The sequence below is a fragment of the Engystomops pustulosus genome, chromosome 11, assembly GCF_040894005.1.
Source record: "Engystomops pustulosus chromosome 11, aEngPut4.maternal, whole genome shotgun sequence".
Classification (NCBI taxonomy): domain Eukaryota; kingdom Metazoa; phylum Chordata; class Amphibia; order Anura; family Leptodactylidae; genus Engystomops; species Engystomops pustulosus.
Window position 1 is genome coordinate 64,060,370 of NC_092421.1, and position 13,254 is coordinate 64,073,623.

Genomic DNA, 13,254 nt, shown 5'->3' on the forward strand with positions numbered 1-13,254 from the left:
CCCTCATTCATAGCCTCTCGCATAGGATGCCATGTAATTATCCATAGATTAGTTCCTGGCCCCGTCTCCGGCAGCAGTGATACATTGTATCCACATAGAAGCTTCTCTTCACTTCTCTTTCCCCGCTGCAGTACAGGTGATCACATGGTATCGTGACGTCAATCACTACACCTGTGGAAAACGTCATAGTTGCCCCACCCCAATACCACAGCCTTCGCCTATGGGAACCAGCCAGTACCTTCCCCCTAGCAACTACTAGACGTACCCCGTCCCGCCCATCCATCTCCTCCCTATTAGGCGATGATCCTCCTGACCCCGCCTCCTCATGCAGGGATAGGGGTTGGCCCCTCCCACCATCAGTCACCTTGCAGTGTTGCCGGAGGTGCGCTCTGACGTCACCTAGCAGGGCCGCGCTGATTGGTGGGGGCGGCTGCAGGAGTTGACGGCGCGGCGGCCATCTTTGTTGATGTGTCAGTGAGAAGCTGAGGAGGATGTCTGAGTGCTGAGACCCGGGCACCGGCGGGTGAGAGCCGGGAGTTGGGGGAGGGGAGATTGTTATATAACAGTGTGTGCGGCCGTTGGATGTGAGGTGTGAACGCTGTCATACAAACACAAGTGCTGCTCTGTGTGGAGGGGCAGATATGTTTGGCTGCTGGGGGCCGGCTTATTGACCTGTCACGGCTCAGTGGGTGGGTGTGCGGTGGCCTGTAGCCTGTGGGGGGCAGAGCGGTGGCCTGTAGCCTGTGGGGGGCAGAGCGGTGGCCTGTAGCCTGTGGGGGGCAGAGCGGTGGCCTGTAGCCTGTGGGGGGCAGAGCGGTGGCCTGTAGCCTGTGGGGGGCAGAGCGGTGGCCTGTAGCCTGTGGGGGGCAGAGCGGTGGCCTGTAGCCTGTGGGGGGCAGAGCGGTGGCCTGTAGCCTGTGGGGGGCAGAGCGGTGGCCTGTAGCCTGTGGGGGGCAGAGCGGTGGCCTGTAGCCTGTGGGGGGCAGAGCGGTGGCCTGTAGCCTGTGGGGGGCAGAGCGGTGGCCTGTAGCCTGTGGGGGGCAGAGCGGTGGCCTGTAGCCTGTGGGGGGCAGAGCGGTGGCCTGTAGCCTGTGGGGGGCAGAGCGGTGGCCTGTAGCCTGTGGGGGGCAGAGCGGTGGCCTGTAGCCTGTGGGGGGCAGAGCGGTGGCCTGTAGCCTGTGGGGGGCAGAGCGGTGGCCTGTAGCCTGTGGGGGGCAGAGCGGTGGCCTGTAGCCTGTGGGGGGCAGAGCGGTGGCCTGTAGCCTGTGGGGGGCAGAGCGGTGGCCTGTAGCCTGTGGGGGGCAGAGCGGTGGCCTGTGGGGGGCAGAGCGGTGGCCTGTAGCCTGTGGGGGGCAGAGCGGTGGCCTGTGGGGGGCAGAGCGGTGGCCTGTAGCCTGTGGGGGGCAGAGCGGTGGCCTGTAGCCTGTGGGGGGCAGAGCGGTGGCCTGTAGCCTGTGGGGGGCAGAGCGGTGGCCTGTAGCCTGTGGGGGGCAGAGCGGTGGCCTGTAGCCTGTGGGGGGCAGAGCCGTGGCCTGTTGCGGTGGATGGTTTCTACATGGAGTATATGCTGTATGTTACGTGGTCCCCCAGGCTTTTTGCAGTTGGTTTATGGGGTCTGTGCTGTATATCCAATGTCTGGTGGGTTCCATGCTGTATGCTGTGTGGGGCTCCCTCCCCAGGCTCCATGCTGTATGCTGTGTGGGGCTCCCTCCCCAGGCTCCATGCTGTATGCTGTGTGGGGCTCCCTCCCCAGGCTCCATGCTGTATGCTGTGTGGGGCTCCCTCCCCAGGCTCCATGCTGTATGCTGTGTGGGGCCCCCCCTCCCCAGGCTCCATGCTGTATGCTGTGTGGGGCTCCCTCCCCAGGCTCCATGCTGTATGCTGTGTGGGGCTCCCTCCCCAGGCTCCATGCTGTATGCTGTGTGGGGCTCCCTCCCCAGGCTCCATGCTGTATGCTGTGTGGGGCCCCCTCCCCAGGCTCCATGCTGTGTGGGGCCCCCTCCCCAGGCTCCATGCTGTATGCTGTGTGGGGCCCCCCCTCCCCAGGCTCCATGCTGTATGCTGTGTGGGGGCCCCCCCTCCCCAGGCTCCATGCTGTATGCTGTGTGGGGCCCCCTCCCCAGGCTCCATGCTGTATGTTGTGTGGGGGCCCCCTCCCCAGGCTCCATGCTGCTGGTTATATGGGGACTGTGCTGTATATCCAGTGGGCTTCATGTCTATAGAGGGCGCGGTGTAGACACTGTAATCTCTGCATTTTTGTGCTCCCCTGTGTCAGGTGCAGACCCCCCCCCCCTGAGCTGCTACTGGTGGTGTAAGAAGAGGGCCGGGTACATTCCTGATCTCATGGAGCACGGCCCCATCAAGGGTTGCATATACATCCCCTGTATACAGCCATATTCCTAATGGGGCTGCAGCATATACATAAAAATAAATAAAATATATCACTGATATACAGGAGACCCTGCACATACACAGAGTATATAGACCTCTGTATACAATACATAATAGATATACAGGAGACCCCGCACATACACAATGAGTATATAGACCTCTGTATACAATACATAGATATACAGGAGACCCTGTACATGCAATAGTATATAGACCTGTATAATATGGGACTAGTTTTTTCTTCCTGCTTTGCCTTGTCCCCCTTGAGCATAATAAATGAATAAATTAGTCTTTCGGTACTTTCTGTCATGGATTATCCATATGTCACATTCACACGCTGCGGAGTAAGATTAATATGTGACACGAGATGTGTCTGTGATGTTTGATAGCGCCATTACCCTGCAGATCTGACCATAGCCCTAGTATTAAAGGGCCGGCGCAAGCGTCTCTAAAGAATATACAACACAATCGAGTATCAAGATCTTTGCTTGCTTTCCGTGTATGGAACAGTCCTTATTATGTGCAGAGGCTGGTATATCTTTACTGATACATTGTAGCAAACAACAAAGGAATGAGGGAGAGTGATGTTGTCAAGAGTAGATGTAAATGTAACAAACTCTCTGCTGTGTTGAGGGCAGATTTTATTTTTAGCATATTGATTTAAACAAAGATGTTCTGATAATAATAGTGAAGGATAAATTACAGCATGTTAAAAGTTTCTGATTTTTTTTTCATACTACATTCGGATTAGTTCCAGAAGTTCCGATACTGGTGCAGATATAGGAGGCACTTGGTATTGTGTGGGTCATCCATTCTGTCTATCCTCTGTAGCTCTTACAGAGTCTCTTCGTTACAATGTGGCGGCTCAGACACAATGATCTGTTGTATGTAGCGGCTGTGGGATTCCGGATGATCGCTCTGTTCCGGGTCCACAATAGTGCAGTGTTCCATGGGTCATCGCTCCGCTGCGCCCACCCTACATGTTATAGAGATCGTCTGCTGTAGCAAACATACAGCCCTGTATAATTGGATTGTTTGAAGCGTTCACCATTTCTAAAATCTCGGTTTGCGGTCTCAAAAATTCAGTTTATTACAATTTATCTAAGCTATGCATGGGGTTATGTAAGCACAGGTCAGGGGGATCTGTGACTGTTCACCGTGTTACAGGCTGAAAATCCTGTCCTCGCCCTGCCCCCCCATAATTCATTTCTCCATATAGGGGTATTCTCACGAAGACCAGATTCTTAAATATACTCATGATAACAAATTAACACCTTTTGTAATATACTGTCATTTAACAAAAATACAGCATTTCACCAACCTGTCTGTATCAGTCCTGGTGTACACAATTTTGGTTGCCCCTATATACGACCGTAAATCTTCTGACTATGGTCTGATTCTTCTCATAAATAGCTTCTCTTGTCTGCACACTGCTGTGCTCTCTGCTTCCTGCCCCTCCCCCCTGCATTACAAGACCAGCTGAGACACAGGCACTTCCTGCCGGCAAGCAGCAGCGCAGAGACTTGCTCTACAAGCTACAGACCGATGAGGTCTTTATAGCAGTGGTGACTCTGTTTTATTGATTAGGTGAGTTAGCAGAGCTGAGATTGTCATAGTGTTTTATATCCATCTCATGGATCTCTTCATCTTAACCGGTGCAGCAGGATTATATAGACTTGGGGTACATGTACATGATATCAGCCTGGGGTGCAGGAGGATTATATAGACTTGGGGTACGTGTACATGATATCAGCCTGGGGTGCAGGAGGATTATATAGACTTGGGGTACATGTACATGATATCAGCCCGGGGTGCAGGAGGATTATATAGACTTGGGGTACAGGTACATGATATCAGCCCGGGGTGCAGGAGGATCATATACATTTGGGGTACATGATATCAGCCTGGGGTGCAGGAGGATTATATAGACTTGGGGTACATGTACATGATATCAGCCCGGGGTGCTGGAGGATCATATACACTTGGGGTACAGGTACATGATATCAGCCCGGGGTGCAGGAGGATTATATAGACTTGGGGTACAGGTACATGATATCAGCCCGGGGTGCAGGAGGATCATATACATTTGGGGTACATGATATCAGCCCGGGGTGCAGGAGGATCATATACACTTGGGGTGCAGGTACATGATATCAGCCTGGGGTGCAGGAAGGTCATATACACTTGGGGTACATGATATCAGCCCGGGGTGCAGGAGGATCATATACACTTGGGGTGCAGGTACATTTAGCCGTCTCTAGGCCTGGGCTGTGAATCCTTGTGTGATGATATCCTGTGCAGCTTCTTGGGGTAAATTCCTGTACAAATTCATAGCAAAATCCAGATGTAACCGGACTGTAGCGTATGACCGGTTCTGGTCATGGAATGAGGTATCTATAATTATTTGGTACAGGCAGGTGATGAGATTCTGGTTTGGGTATAACCAGGTGAGGTCAGTATTTGTAGGGTGGTCCGGCTGATGAGGGGCTCGCTCTGTGTTGTAGATCAGTGCTTCCTCCTCTTGGTGCGGAGATGGTGCCATGTGACCTCCTTTAATATTGTACATCTTGGACTTTGGTTTTATGGTCTCTCCTGCACTTTGTACCAGACTGTTATAAGTTATTCCAGTCCAATGGTTTTGTGATGTATCAGATCTTGTATTGTTATTGAGGGTCCGGGGGCAGCATAGCTTTATATCGCCAGCAGTGGAGGTAGTGGTGCCAATCCCCGGGCTGGCAGGATTCCTGATTACTGAGGAGAACTTCTAGGAACTATCTCACATTTCCTGCAAAGCAATTATCCAATACCGTCCATGTAGCAATGCATTATGGGAGTGCCATTATCTGTGCGCAGCAAAACCTTTGTACGCTGCTCTGAATTGAGGTTTTTTTTGTGATTTGGAATAATACAAGTTATTGTGATGATTTGTTAGAAGAAAAGTCTTGGCTTTGTCCTGGTGTAATAGAATCTTTCTCGTACGAGAAATGGGACAATCACATGTAAATATGGCTGCCGCATCGCATGTGGCCAGTCGAATCCTGTGTTGCTTTCTTGTTTACTTCAAGTGCGTACAAAGGGTAAGGGGATAAGTGATCAGGGAAATACCTCAATCTATTGGTGCCCAGGCTCTATCCAGGAGTCTGCGGGATGAAGCTTTGAATGACGTTCCCATAGAAGTGAGTGGGGAACTCCGGCACTTCATACAAGCCTGACCCAATCTCATGATGGACCCTTAGTGATCAGACGCCCGTCCACTGCCTTGTGGATAAGTGATGATAATGGGGAAACCTTTGTGCTGTGGTCAGGAGGAATCCCTCGCTGTGATATGTCGGCCCTTTAAAGGAAACCTGGCACTTCATACATAATGACTATGACCATACCTATACCTTTACCTTGCGGTATGTAAGCTGATCCTGGAGGTGGTCTTGTTAAGGCAGATAAATCCCCCCCTGTGGGGGGCAGAGCGGTGGCCTGTAGCCTGTGGGGGGCAGAGCGGTGGCCTGTAGCCTGTGGGGGGCAGAGCGGTGGCCTGTAGCCTGTGGGGGGCAGAGCGGTGGCCTGTAGCCTGTGGGGGGCAGAGCGGTGGCCTGTGGGGGGCAGAGCGGTGGCCTGTGGGGGGCAGAGCGGTGGCCTGTGGGGGGCAGAGCGGTGGCCTGTGGGGGGCAGAGCGGTGGCCTGTAGCCTGTGGGGGGCAGAGCGGTGGCCTGTGGGGGGCAGAGCGGTGGCCTGTAGCCTGTGGGGGGCAGAGCGGTGGCCTGTAGCCTGTGGGGGGCAGAGCGGTGGCCTGTAGCCTGTGGGGGGCAGAGCGGTGGCCTGTAGCCTGTGGGGGGCAGAGCGGTGGCCTGTAGCCTGTGGGGGGCAGAGCCGTGGCCTGTTGCGGTGGATGGTTTCTACATGGAGTATATGCTGTATGTTACGTGGTCCCCCAGGCTTTTTGCAGTTGGTTTATGGGGTCTGTGCTGTATATCCAATGTCTGGTGGGTTCCATGCTGTATGCTGTGTGGGGCTCCCTCCCCAGGCTCCATGCTGTATGCTGTGTGGGGCTCCCTCCCCAGGCTCCATGCTGTATGCTGTGTGGGGCTCCCTCCCCAGGCTCCATGCTGTATGCTGTGTGGGGCTCCCTCCCCAGGCTCCATGCTGTATGCTGTGTGGGGCCCCCCCTCCCCAGGCTCCATGCTGTATGCTGTGTGGGGCTCCCTCCCCAGGCTCCATGCTGTATGCTGTGTGGGGCTCCCTCCCCAGGCTCCATGCTGTATGCTGTGTGGGGCTCCCTCCCCAGGCTCCATGCTGTATGCTGTGTGGGGCCCCCTCCCCAGGCTCCATGCTGTGTGGGGCCCCCTCCCCAGGCTCCATGCTGTATGCTGTGTGGGGCCCCCCCTCCCCAGGCTCCATGCTGTATGCTGTGTGGGGGCCCCCCCTCCCCAGGCTCCATGCTGTATGCTGTGTGGGGGCCCCCCCTCCCCAGGCTCCATGCTGTATGCTGTGTGGGGCCCCCTCCCCAGGCTCCATGCTGTATGTTGTGTGGGGGCCCCCTCCCCAGGCTCCATGCTGCTGGTTATATGGGGACTGTGCTGTATATCCAGTGGGCTTCATGTCTATAGAGGGCGCGGTGTAGACACTGTAATCTCTGCATTTTTGTGCTCCCCTGTGTCAGGTGCAGACCCCCCCCCCCTGAGCTGCTACTGGTGGTGTAAGAAGAGGGCCGGGTACATTCCTGATCTCATGGAGCACGGCCCCATCAAGGGTTGCATATACATCCCCTGTATACAGCCATATTCCTAATGGGGCTGCAGCATATACATAAAAATAAATAAAATATATCACTGATATACAGGAGACCCTGCACATACACAGAGTATATAGACCTCTGTATACAATACATAATAGATATACAGGAGACCCCGCACATACACAATGAGTATATAGACCTCTGTATACAATACATAGATATACAGGAGACCCTGTACATGCAATAGTATATAGACCTGTATAATATGGGACTAGTTTTTTCTTCCTGCTTTGCCTTGTCCCCCTTGAGCATAATAAATGAATAAATTAGTCTTTCGGTACTTTCTGTCATGGATTATCCATATGTCACATTCACACGCTGCGGAGTAAGATTAATATGTGACACGAGATGTGTCTGTGATGTTTGATAGCGCCATTACCCTGCAGATCTGACCATAGCCCTAGTATTAAAGGGCCGGCGCAAGCGTCTCTAAAGAATATACAACACAATCGAGTATCAAGATCTTTGCTTGCTTTCCGTGTATGGAACAGTCCTTATTATGTGCAGAGGCTGGTATATCTTTACTGATACATTGTAGCAAACAACAAAGGAATGAGGGAGAGTGATGTTGTCAAGAGTAGATGTAAATGTAACAAACTCTCTGCTGTGTTGAGGGCAGATTTTATTTTTAGCATATTGATTTAAACAAAGATGTTCTGATAATAATAGTGAAGGATAAATTACAGCATGTTAAAAGTTTCTGATTTTTTTTCATACTACATTCGGATTAGTTCCAGAAGTTCCGATACTGGTGCAGATATAGGAGGCACTTGGTATTGTGTGGGTCATCCATTCTGTCTATCCTCTGTAGCTCTTACAGAGTCTCTTCGTTACAATGTGGCGGCTCAGACACAATGATCTGTTGTATGTAGCGGCTGTGGGATTCCGGATGATCGCTCTGTTCCGGGTCCACAATAGTGCAGTGTTCCATGGGTCATCGCTCCGCTGCGCCCACCCTACATGTTATAGAGATCGTCTGCTGTAGCAAACATACAGCCCTGTATAATTGGATTGTTTGAAGCGTTCACCATTTCTAAAATCTCGGTTTGCGGTCTCAAAAATTCAGTTTATTACAATTTATCTAAGCTATGCATGGGGTTATGTAAGCACAGGTCAGGGGGATCTGTGACTGTTCACCGTGTTACAGGCTGAAAATCCTGTCCTCGCCCTGCCCCCCCATAATTCATTTCTCCATATAGGGGTATTCTCACGAAGACCAGATTCTTAAATATACTCATGATAACAAATTAACACCTTTTGTAATATACTGTCATTTAACAAAAATACAGCATTTCACCAACCTGTCTGTATCAGTCCTGGTGTACACAATTTTGGTTGCCCCTATATACGACCGTAAATCTTCTGACTATGGTCTGATTCTTCTCATAAATAGCTTCTCTTGTCTGCACACTGCTGTGCTCTCTGCTTCCTGCCCCTCCCCCCTGCATTACAAGACCAGCTGAGACACAGGCACTTCCTGCCGGCAAGCAGCAGCGCAGAGACTTGCTCTACAAGCTACAGACCGATGAGGTCTTTATAGCAGTGGTGACTCTGTTTTATTGATTAGGTGAGTTAGCAGAGCTGAGATTGTCATAGTGTTTTATATCCATCTCATGGATCTCTTCATCTTAACCGGTGCAGCAGGATTATATAGACTTGGGGTACATGTACATGATATCAGCCTGGGGTGCAGGAGGATTATATAGACTTGGGGTACGTGTACATGATATCAGCCTGGGGTGCAGGAGGATTATATAGACTTGGGGTACATGTACATGATATCAGCCCGGGGTGCAGGAGGATTATATAGACTTGGGGTACAGGTACATGATATCAGCCCGGGGTGCAGGAGGATCATATACATTTGGGGTACATGATATCAGCCTGGGGTGCAGGAGGATTATATAGACTTGGGGTACATGTACATGATATCAGCCCGGGGTGCTGGAGGATCATATACACTTGGGGTACAGGTACATGATATCAGCCCGGGGTGCAGGAGGATTATATAGACTTGGGGTACAGGTACATGATATCAGCCCGGGGTGCAGGAGGATCATATACATTTGGGGTACATGATATCAGCCCGGGGTGCAGGAGGATCATATACACTTGGGGTGCAGGTACATGATATCAGCCTGGGGTGCAGGAAGGTCATATACACTTGGGGTACATGATATCAGCCCGGGGTGCAGGAGGATCATATACACTTGGGGTGCAGGTACATTTAGCCGTCTCTAGGCCTGGGCTGTGAATCCTTGTGTGATGATATCCTGTGCAGCTTCTTGGGGTAAATTCCTGTACAAATTCATAGCAAAATCCAGATGTAACCGGACTGTAGCGTATGACCGGTTCTGGTCATGGAATGAGGTATCTATAATTATTTGGTACAGGCAGGTGATGAGATTCTGGTTTGGGTATAACCAGGTGAGGTCAGTATTTGTAGGGTGGTCCGGCTGATGAGGGGCTCGCTCTGTGTTGTAGATCAGTGCTTCCTCCTCTTGGTGCGGAGATGGTGCCATGTGACCTCCTTTAATATTGTACATCTTGGACTTTGGTTTTATGGTCTCTCCTGCACTTTGTACCAGACTGTTATAAGTTATTCCAGTCCAATGGTTTTGTGATGTATCAGATCTTGTATTGTTATTGAGGGTCCGGGGGCAGCATAGCTTTATATCGCCAGCAGTGGAGGTAGTGGTGCCAATCCCCGGGCTGGCAGGATTCCTGATTACTGAGGAGAACTTCTAGGAACTATCTCACATTTCCTGCAAAGCAATTATCCAATACCGTCCATGTAGCAATGCATTATGGGAGTGCCATTATCTGTGCGCAGCAAAACCTTTGTACGCTGCTCTGAATTGAGGTTTTTTTTGTGATTTGGAATAATACAAGTTATTGTGATGATTTGTTAGAAGAAAAGTCTTGGCTTTGTCCTGGTGTAATAGAATCTTTCTCGTACGAGAAATGGGACAATCACATGTAAATATGGCTGCCGCATCGCATGTGGCCAGTCGAATCCTGTGTTGCTTTCTTGTTTACTTCAAGTGCGTACAAAGGGTAAGGGGATAAGTGATCAGGGAAATACCTCAATCTATTGGTGCCCAGGCTCTATCCAGGAGTCTGCGGGATGAAGCTTTGAATGACGTTCCCATAGAAGTGAGTGGGGAACTCCGGCACTTCATACAAGCCTGACCCAATCTCATGATGGACCCTTAGTGATCAGACGCCCGTCCACTGCCTTGTGGATAAGTGATGATAATGGGGAAACCTTTGTGCTGTGGTCAGGAGGAATCCCTCGCTGTGATATGTCGGCCCTTTAAAGGAAACCTGGCACTTCATACATAATGACTATGACCATACCTATACCTTTACCTTGCGGTATGTAAGCTGATCCTGGAGGTGGTCTTGTTAAGGCAGATAAATCCGCAATTTCGGCAAAAAACACTAACCAAATGACCCCATTCGGCGCACTTGTGCCCCTGACGCAGGACGCTCGGCGCTTGGTCATGATCATAATAATGCATGCGCCTTGCATGTGTGAAACTGCTCCCCCCCACCCTCGCTCCCGAGAGCTGGTGAACGTCACCGAGCTCTCGGAAAGCACTGGCGCATGCACACTGTATCTTAATTTCGCACGGCCGCAATACAAAGCAAAATGACCATTTTTAAATGGTAGGATTCCTTTAATACACTTTGTTAGGGAGGGGGGGAATGCATTGTGGGAGACGTAGGACAGGTTGTCTTCCTCATTGTTCTCCTATCTTATGGCTTTGTGATTATAACGTGTATTATTCATCATCACAACCAGGAAATCATACACAATGTATCACTCCCATCATCCCTGACCCCAGAACTCACAATCTAATCTCCCCATAACACACAATGTATCACTTCTATCAGCCTTGACCCCAGGAGCTCACAATCATGTCTTGCTGTGTATTATGTGCATATATTTATTACTTTCTGCATTCTTCTCTCTGCAGCTATACACAGATTGCAGTAATGGAGGAACCGGGTGGTCATTCTCCGGACCCCCAGCCCCTCGCAGCTGTTGACCAGTCCTCTCCCCAAGACAGTGAAGAACAGAACGGTGAATCTGAAGTTCAGGGAACATTGGAGATTTCTCTGGGAAGTGAAGAATTAACTCAGGAACAACCGGATGTTGTGACCCCTCCATCATCACAGGACACTGCGGAGACCTGTGACCCCCAGCAGTCACTGCAGTCCGACCCCCCAGAACTTGTAGCAGCTTTACCTCAGACCTCAGACACTGATGAATCCAAAACTGTTATCCCAGAAATCTCTCCCAAACCGAAGGATCTGGATGTGAGGGACAATGTGAGGGAAAACCTGGAGACTGAAATCTCCCTGGATACAATCACCACCAAAGATCTTCTATCCAAGATCCACCTCCCCGTATCCCAGGAAACATTACTGGAGGAGATAGAGACTGAGCTCAGCTCCTCCGAGGTGGACTACAAATTACACAATGGAATTAGTAAAGCTGGTTTAACCCTCAATATGCTGGAAAAATGTGTGCAAGACAAGTATTTGCAACAGGAGAACACCATCAAAAGGTAAAGCTCTTCTCCAAGTCCGTACATGAATGTACTGATCGAGCGTTAAATCCAGTATTATACCCCAGAGCTGCACTCACTATTCTGTTGGTGCAGTCACTGTGTACATACATGACATTACTTATCCTGTACTGATCCTGAGTTATATCCTGTATTATACTCCAGAGCTGCACTCACTATTCTGCCGGTGATGCTGGTGTAGTCCTAGGCATTTAAATAATATAATAGTGACTGACTGCAAAGAAAATGAACCAGCATGAAGAGTGCCAAGGCCATTCATCTCCTAAACATGCGGTCCAAACTATAATCCTGCCCCCTACGTACAAGAATGTAATTACTATAATACTGCCCCCTATGTACAAGAATATAACTACTATAATACTGCCCCCTATGTACAAGAATATAACTACTATAATACTGCCCCCTATGTACAAGAATATAACTATTATAATACTGCCCCCTATGTACAGGAATATAACTACTATAATACTGCCCCCTATGTACAGGAGTACAACTACTATAATACTGCCCCCTATGTACAGGAATATAACTACTATAATACTGCCCTCTATGTACAAGAATATAACTACTATAATACTGCCCCCTATGTACAGGAATATAACTACTATAATACTGCCCCCTATGTACAAGAATATAACTACTATATTACTGCCCCCTATGTACAAGAATATAACTACTATAATACTACCCCTATGTACAAGAATATAACTACTATAATACTACCCCTATGTACAAGAATATAACTACTATAATACTGCCCCCTATGTACAGGAATATAACTACTATAATACTGCCCCCTATGTACAGGAATATAACTACTATAATACTGCCCCCTATGTACAGGAATATAACTACTATAATACTGCCCCCTATGTACAAGAATATAACTACTATAATACTGCCCCCTATGTACAAGAATATAACTACTATAACACTGCCCCCTATGTACAAGAATATAACTACTATAACACTACCCCTATGTACAAGAATATAACTACTATAATACTGCCCCCTATGTACAAGAATATAACTACTATAATACTGCTCCCTATGTACAAGAATATAACTACTATAATACTGCTCCCTATGTACAAGAATATAACTACTATAATACTGCCCCTATGTACAAGAATAGAACTACTATAATACTGCCCCTATGTACAAGAATAGAACTACTATAATACTGCCCCCTATGTACAAGAATATAACTACTATAATACTGCCCCCTATGTACAGGAATATAACTGCTATAATACTGCCCCCTATGTACAAGAATATAACTACTATAACACTGCCCCCTATGTACAAGAATATAACTACTATAATACTGCCCCCTATGTACAGGAATATAACTGCTATAATACTGCCCCCTATGTACAGGAATATAACTGCTATAATACTGCCCCCTATGTACAAGAATATAACTACTATAATACTGCCCCCTATGTACAGGAATATAACTACTATTATGTACAA

The 13,254-nt window shown here is 49.2% G+C and overlaps 2 protein-coding genes across 3 annotated transcripts in view; one reads left to right on the forward strand and one right to left on the reverse strand.

The window, feature by feature from the left end:
* Positions 1 to 491, reverse strand: part of TDRD1 (tudor domain containing 1) — a 67,074-nt gene extending 66,583 nt beyond the window's left edge. Inside the window, exon 1 of the mRNA XM_072130155.1 lies at positions 365 to 491. The gene's annotated coding sequence lies outside the window, so the exon portion shown is untranslated. The remainder of the gene's footprint in view (positions 1 to 364) is intronic.
* CCDC186 (coiled-coil domain containing 186) overlaps positions 383 to 13,254 on the forward strand; it is a 44,793-nt gene continuing 31,921 nt past the window's right edge. For both annotated transcript variants that reach the window (XM_072130156.1, XM_072130157.1), the window contains exons 1-2: positions 383 to 523; positions 11,164 to 11,757. In XM_072130156.1, the coding sequence (XP_071986257.1) occupies positions 11,183 to 11,757 (575 nt within the window). In that variant the 5' untranslated portion in view covers positions 383 to 523; positions 11,164 to 11,182. The remainder of the gene's footprint in view (positions 524 to 11,163; positions 11,758 to 13,254) is intronic.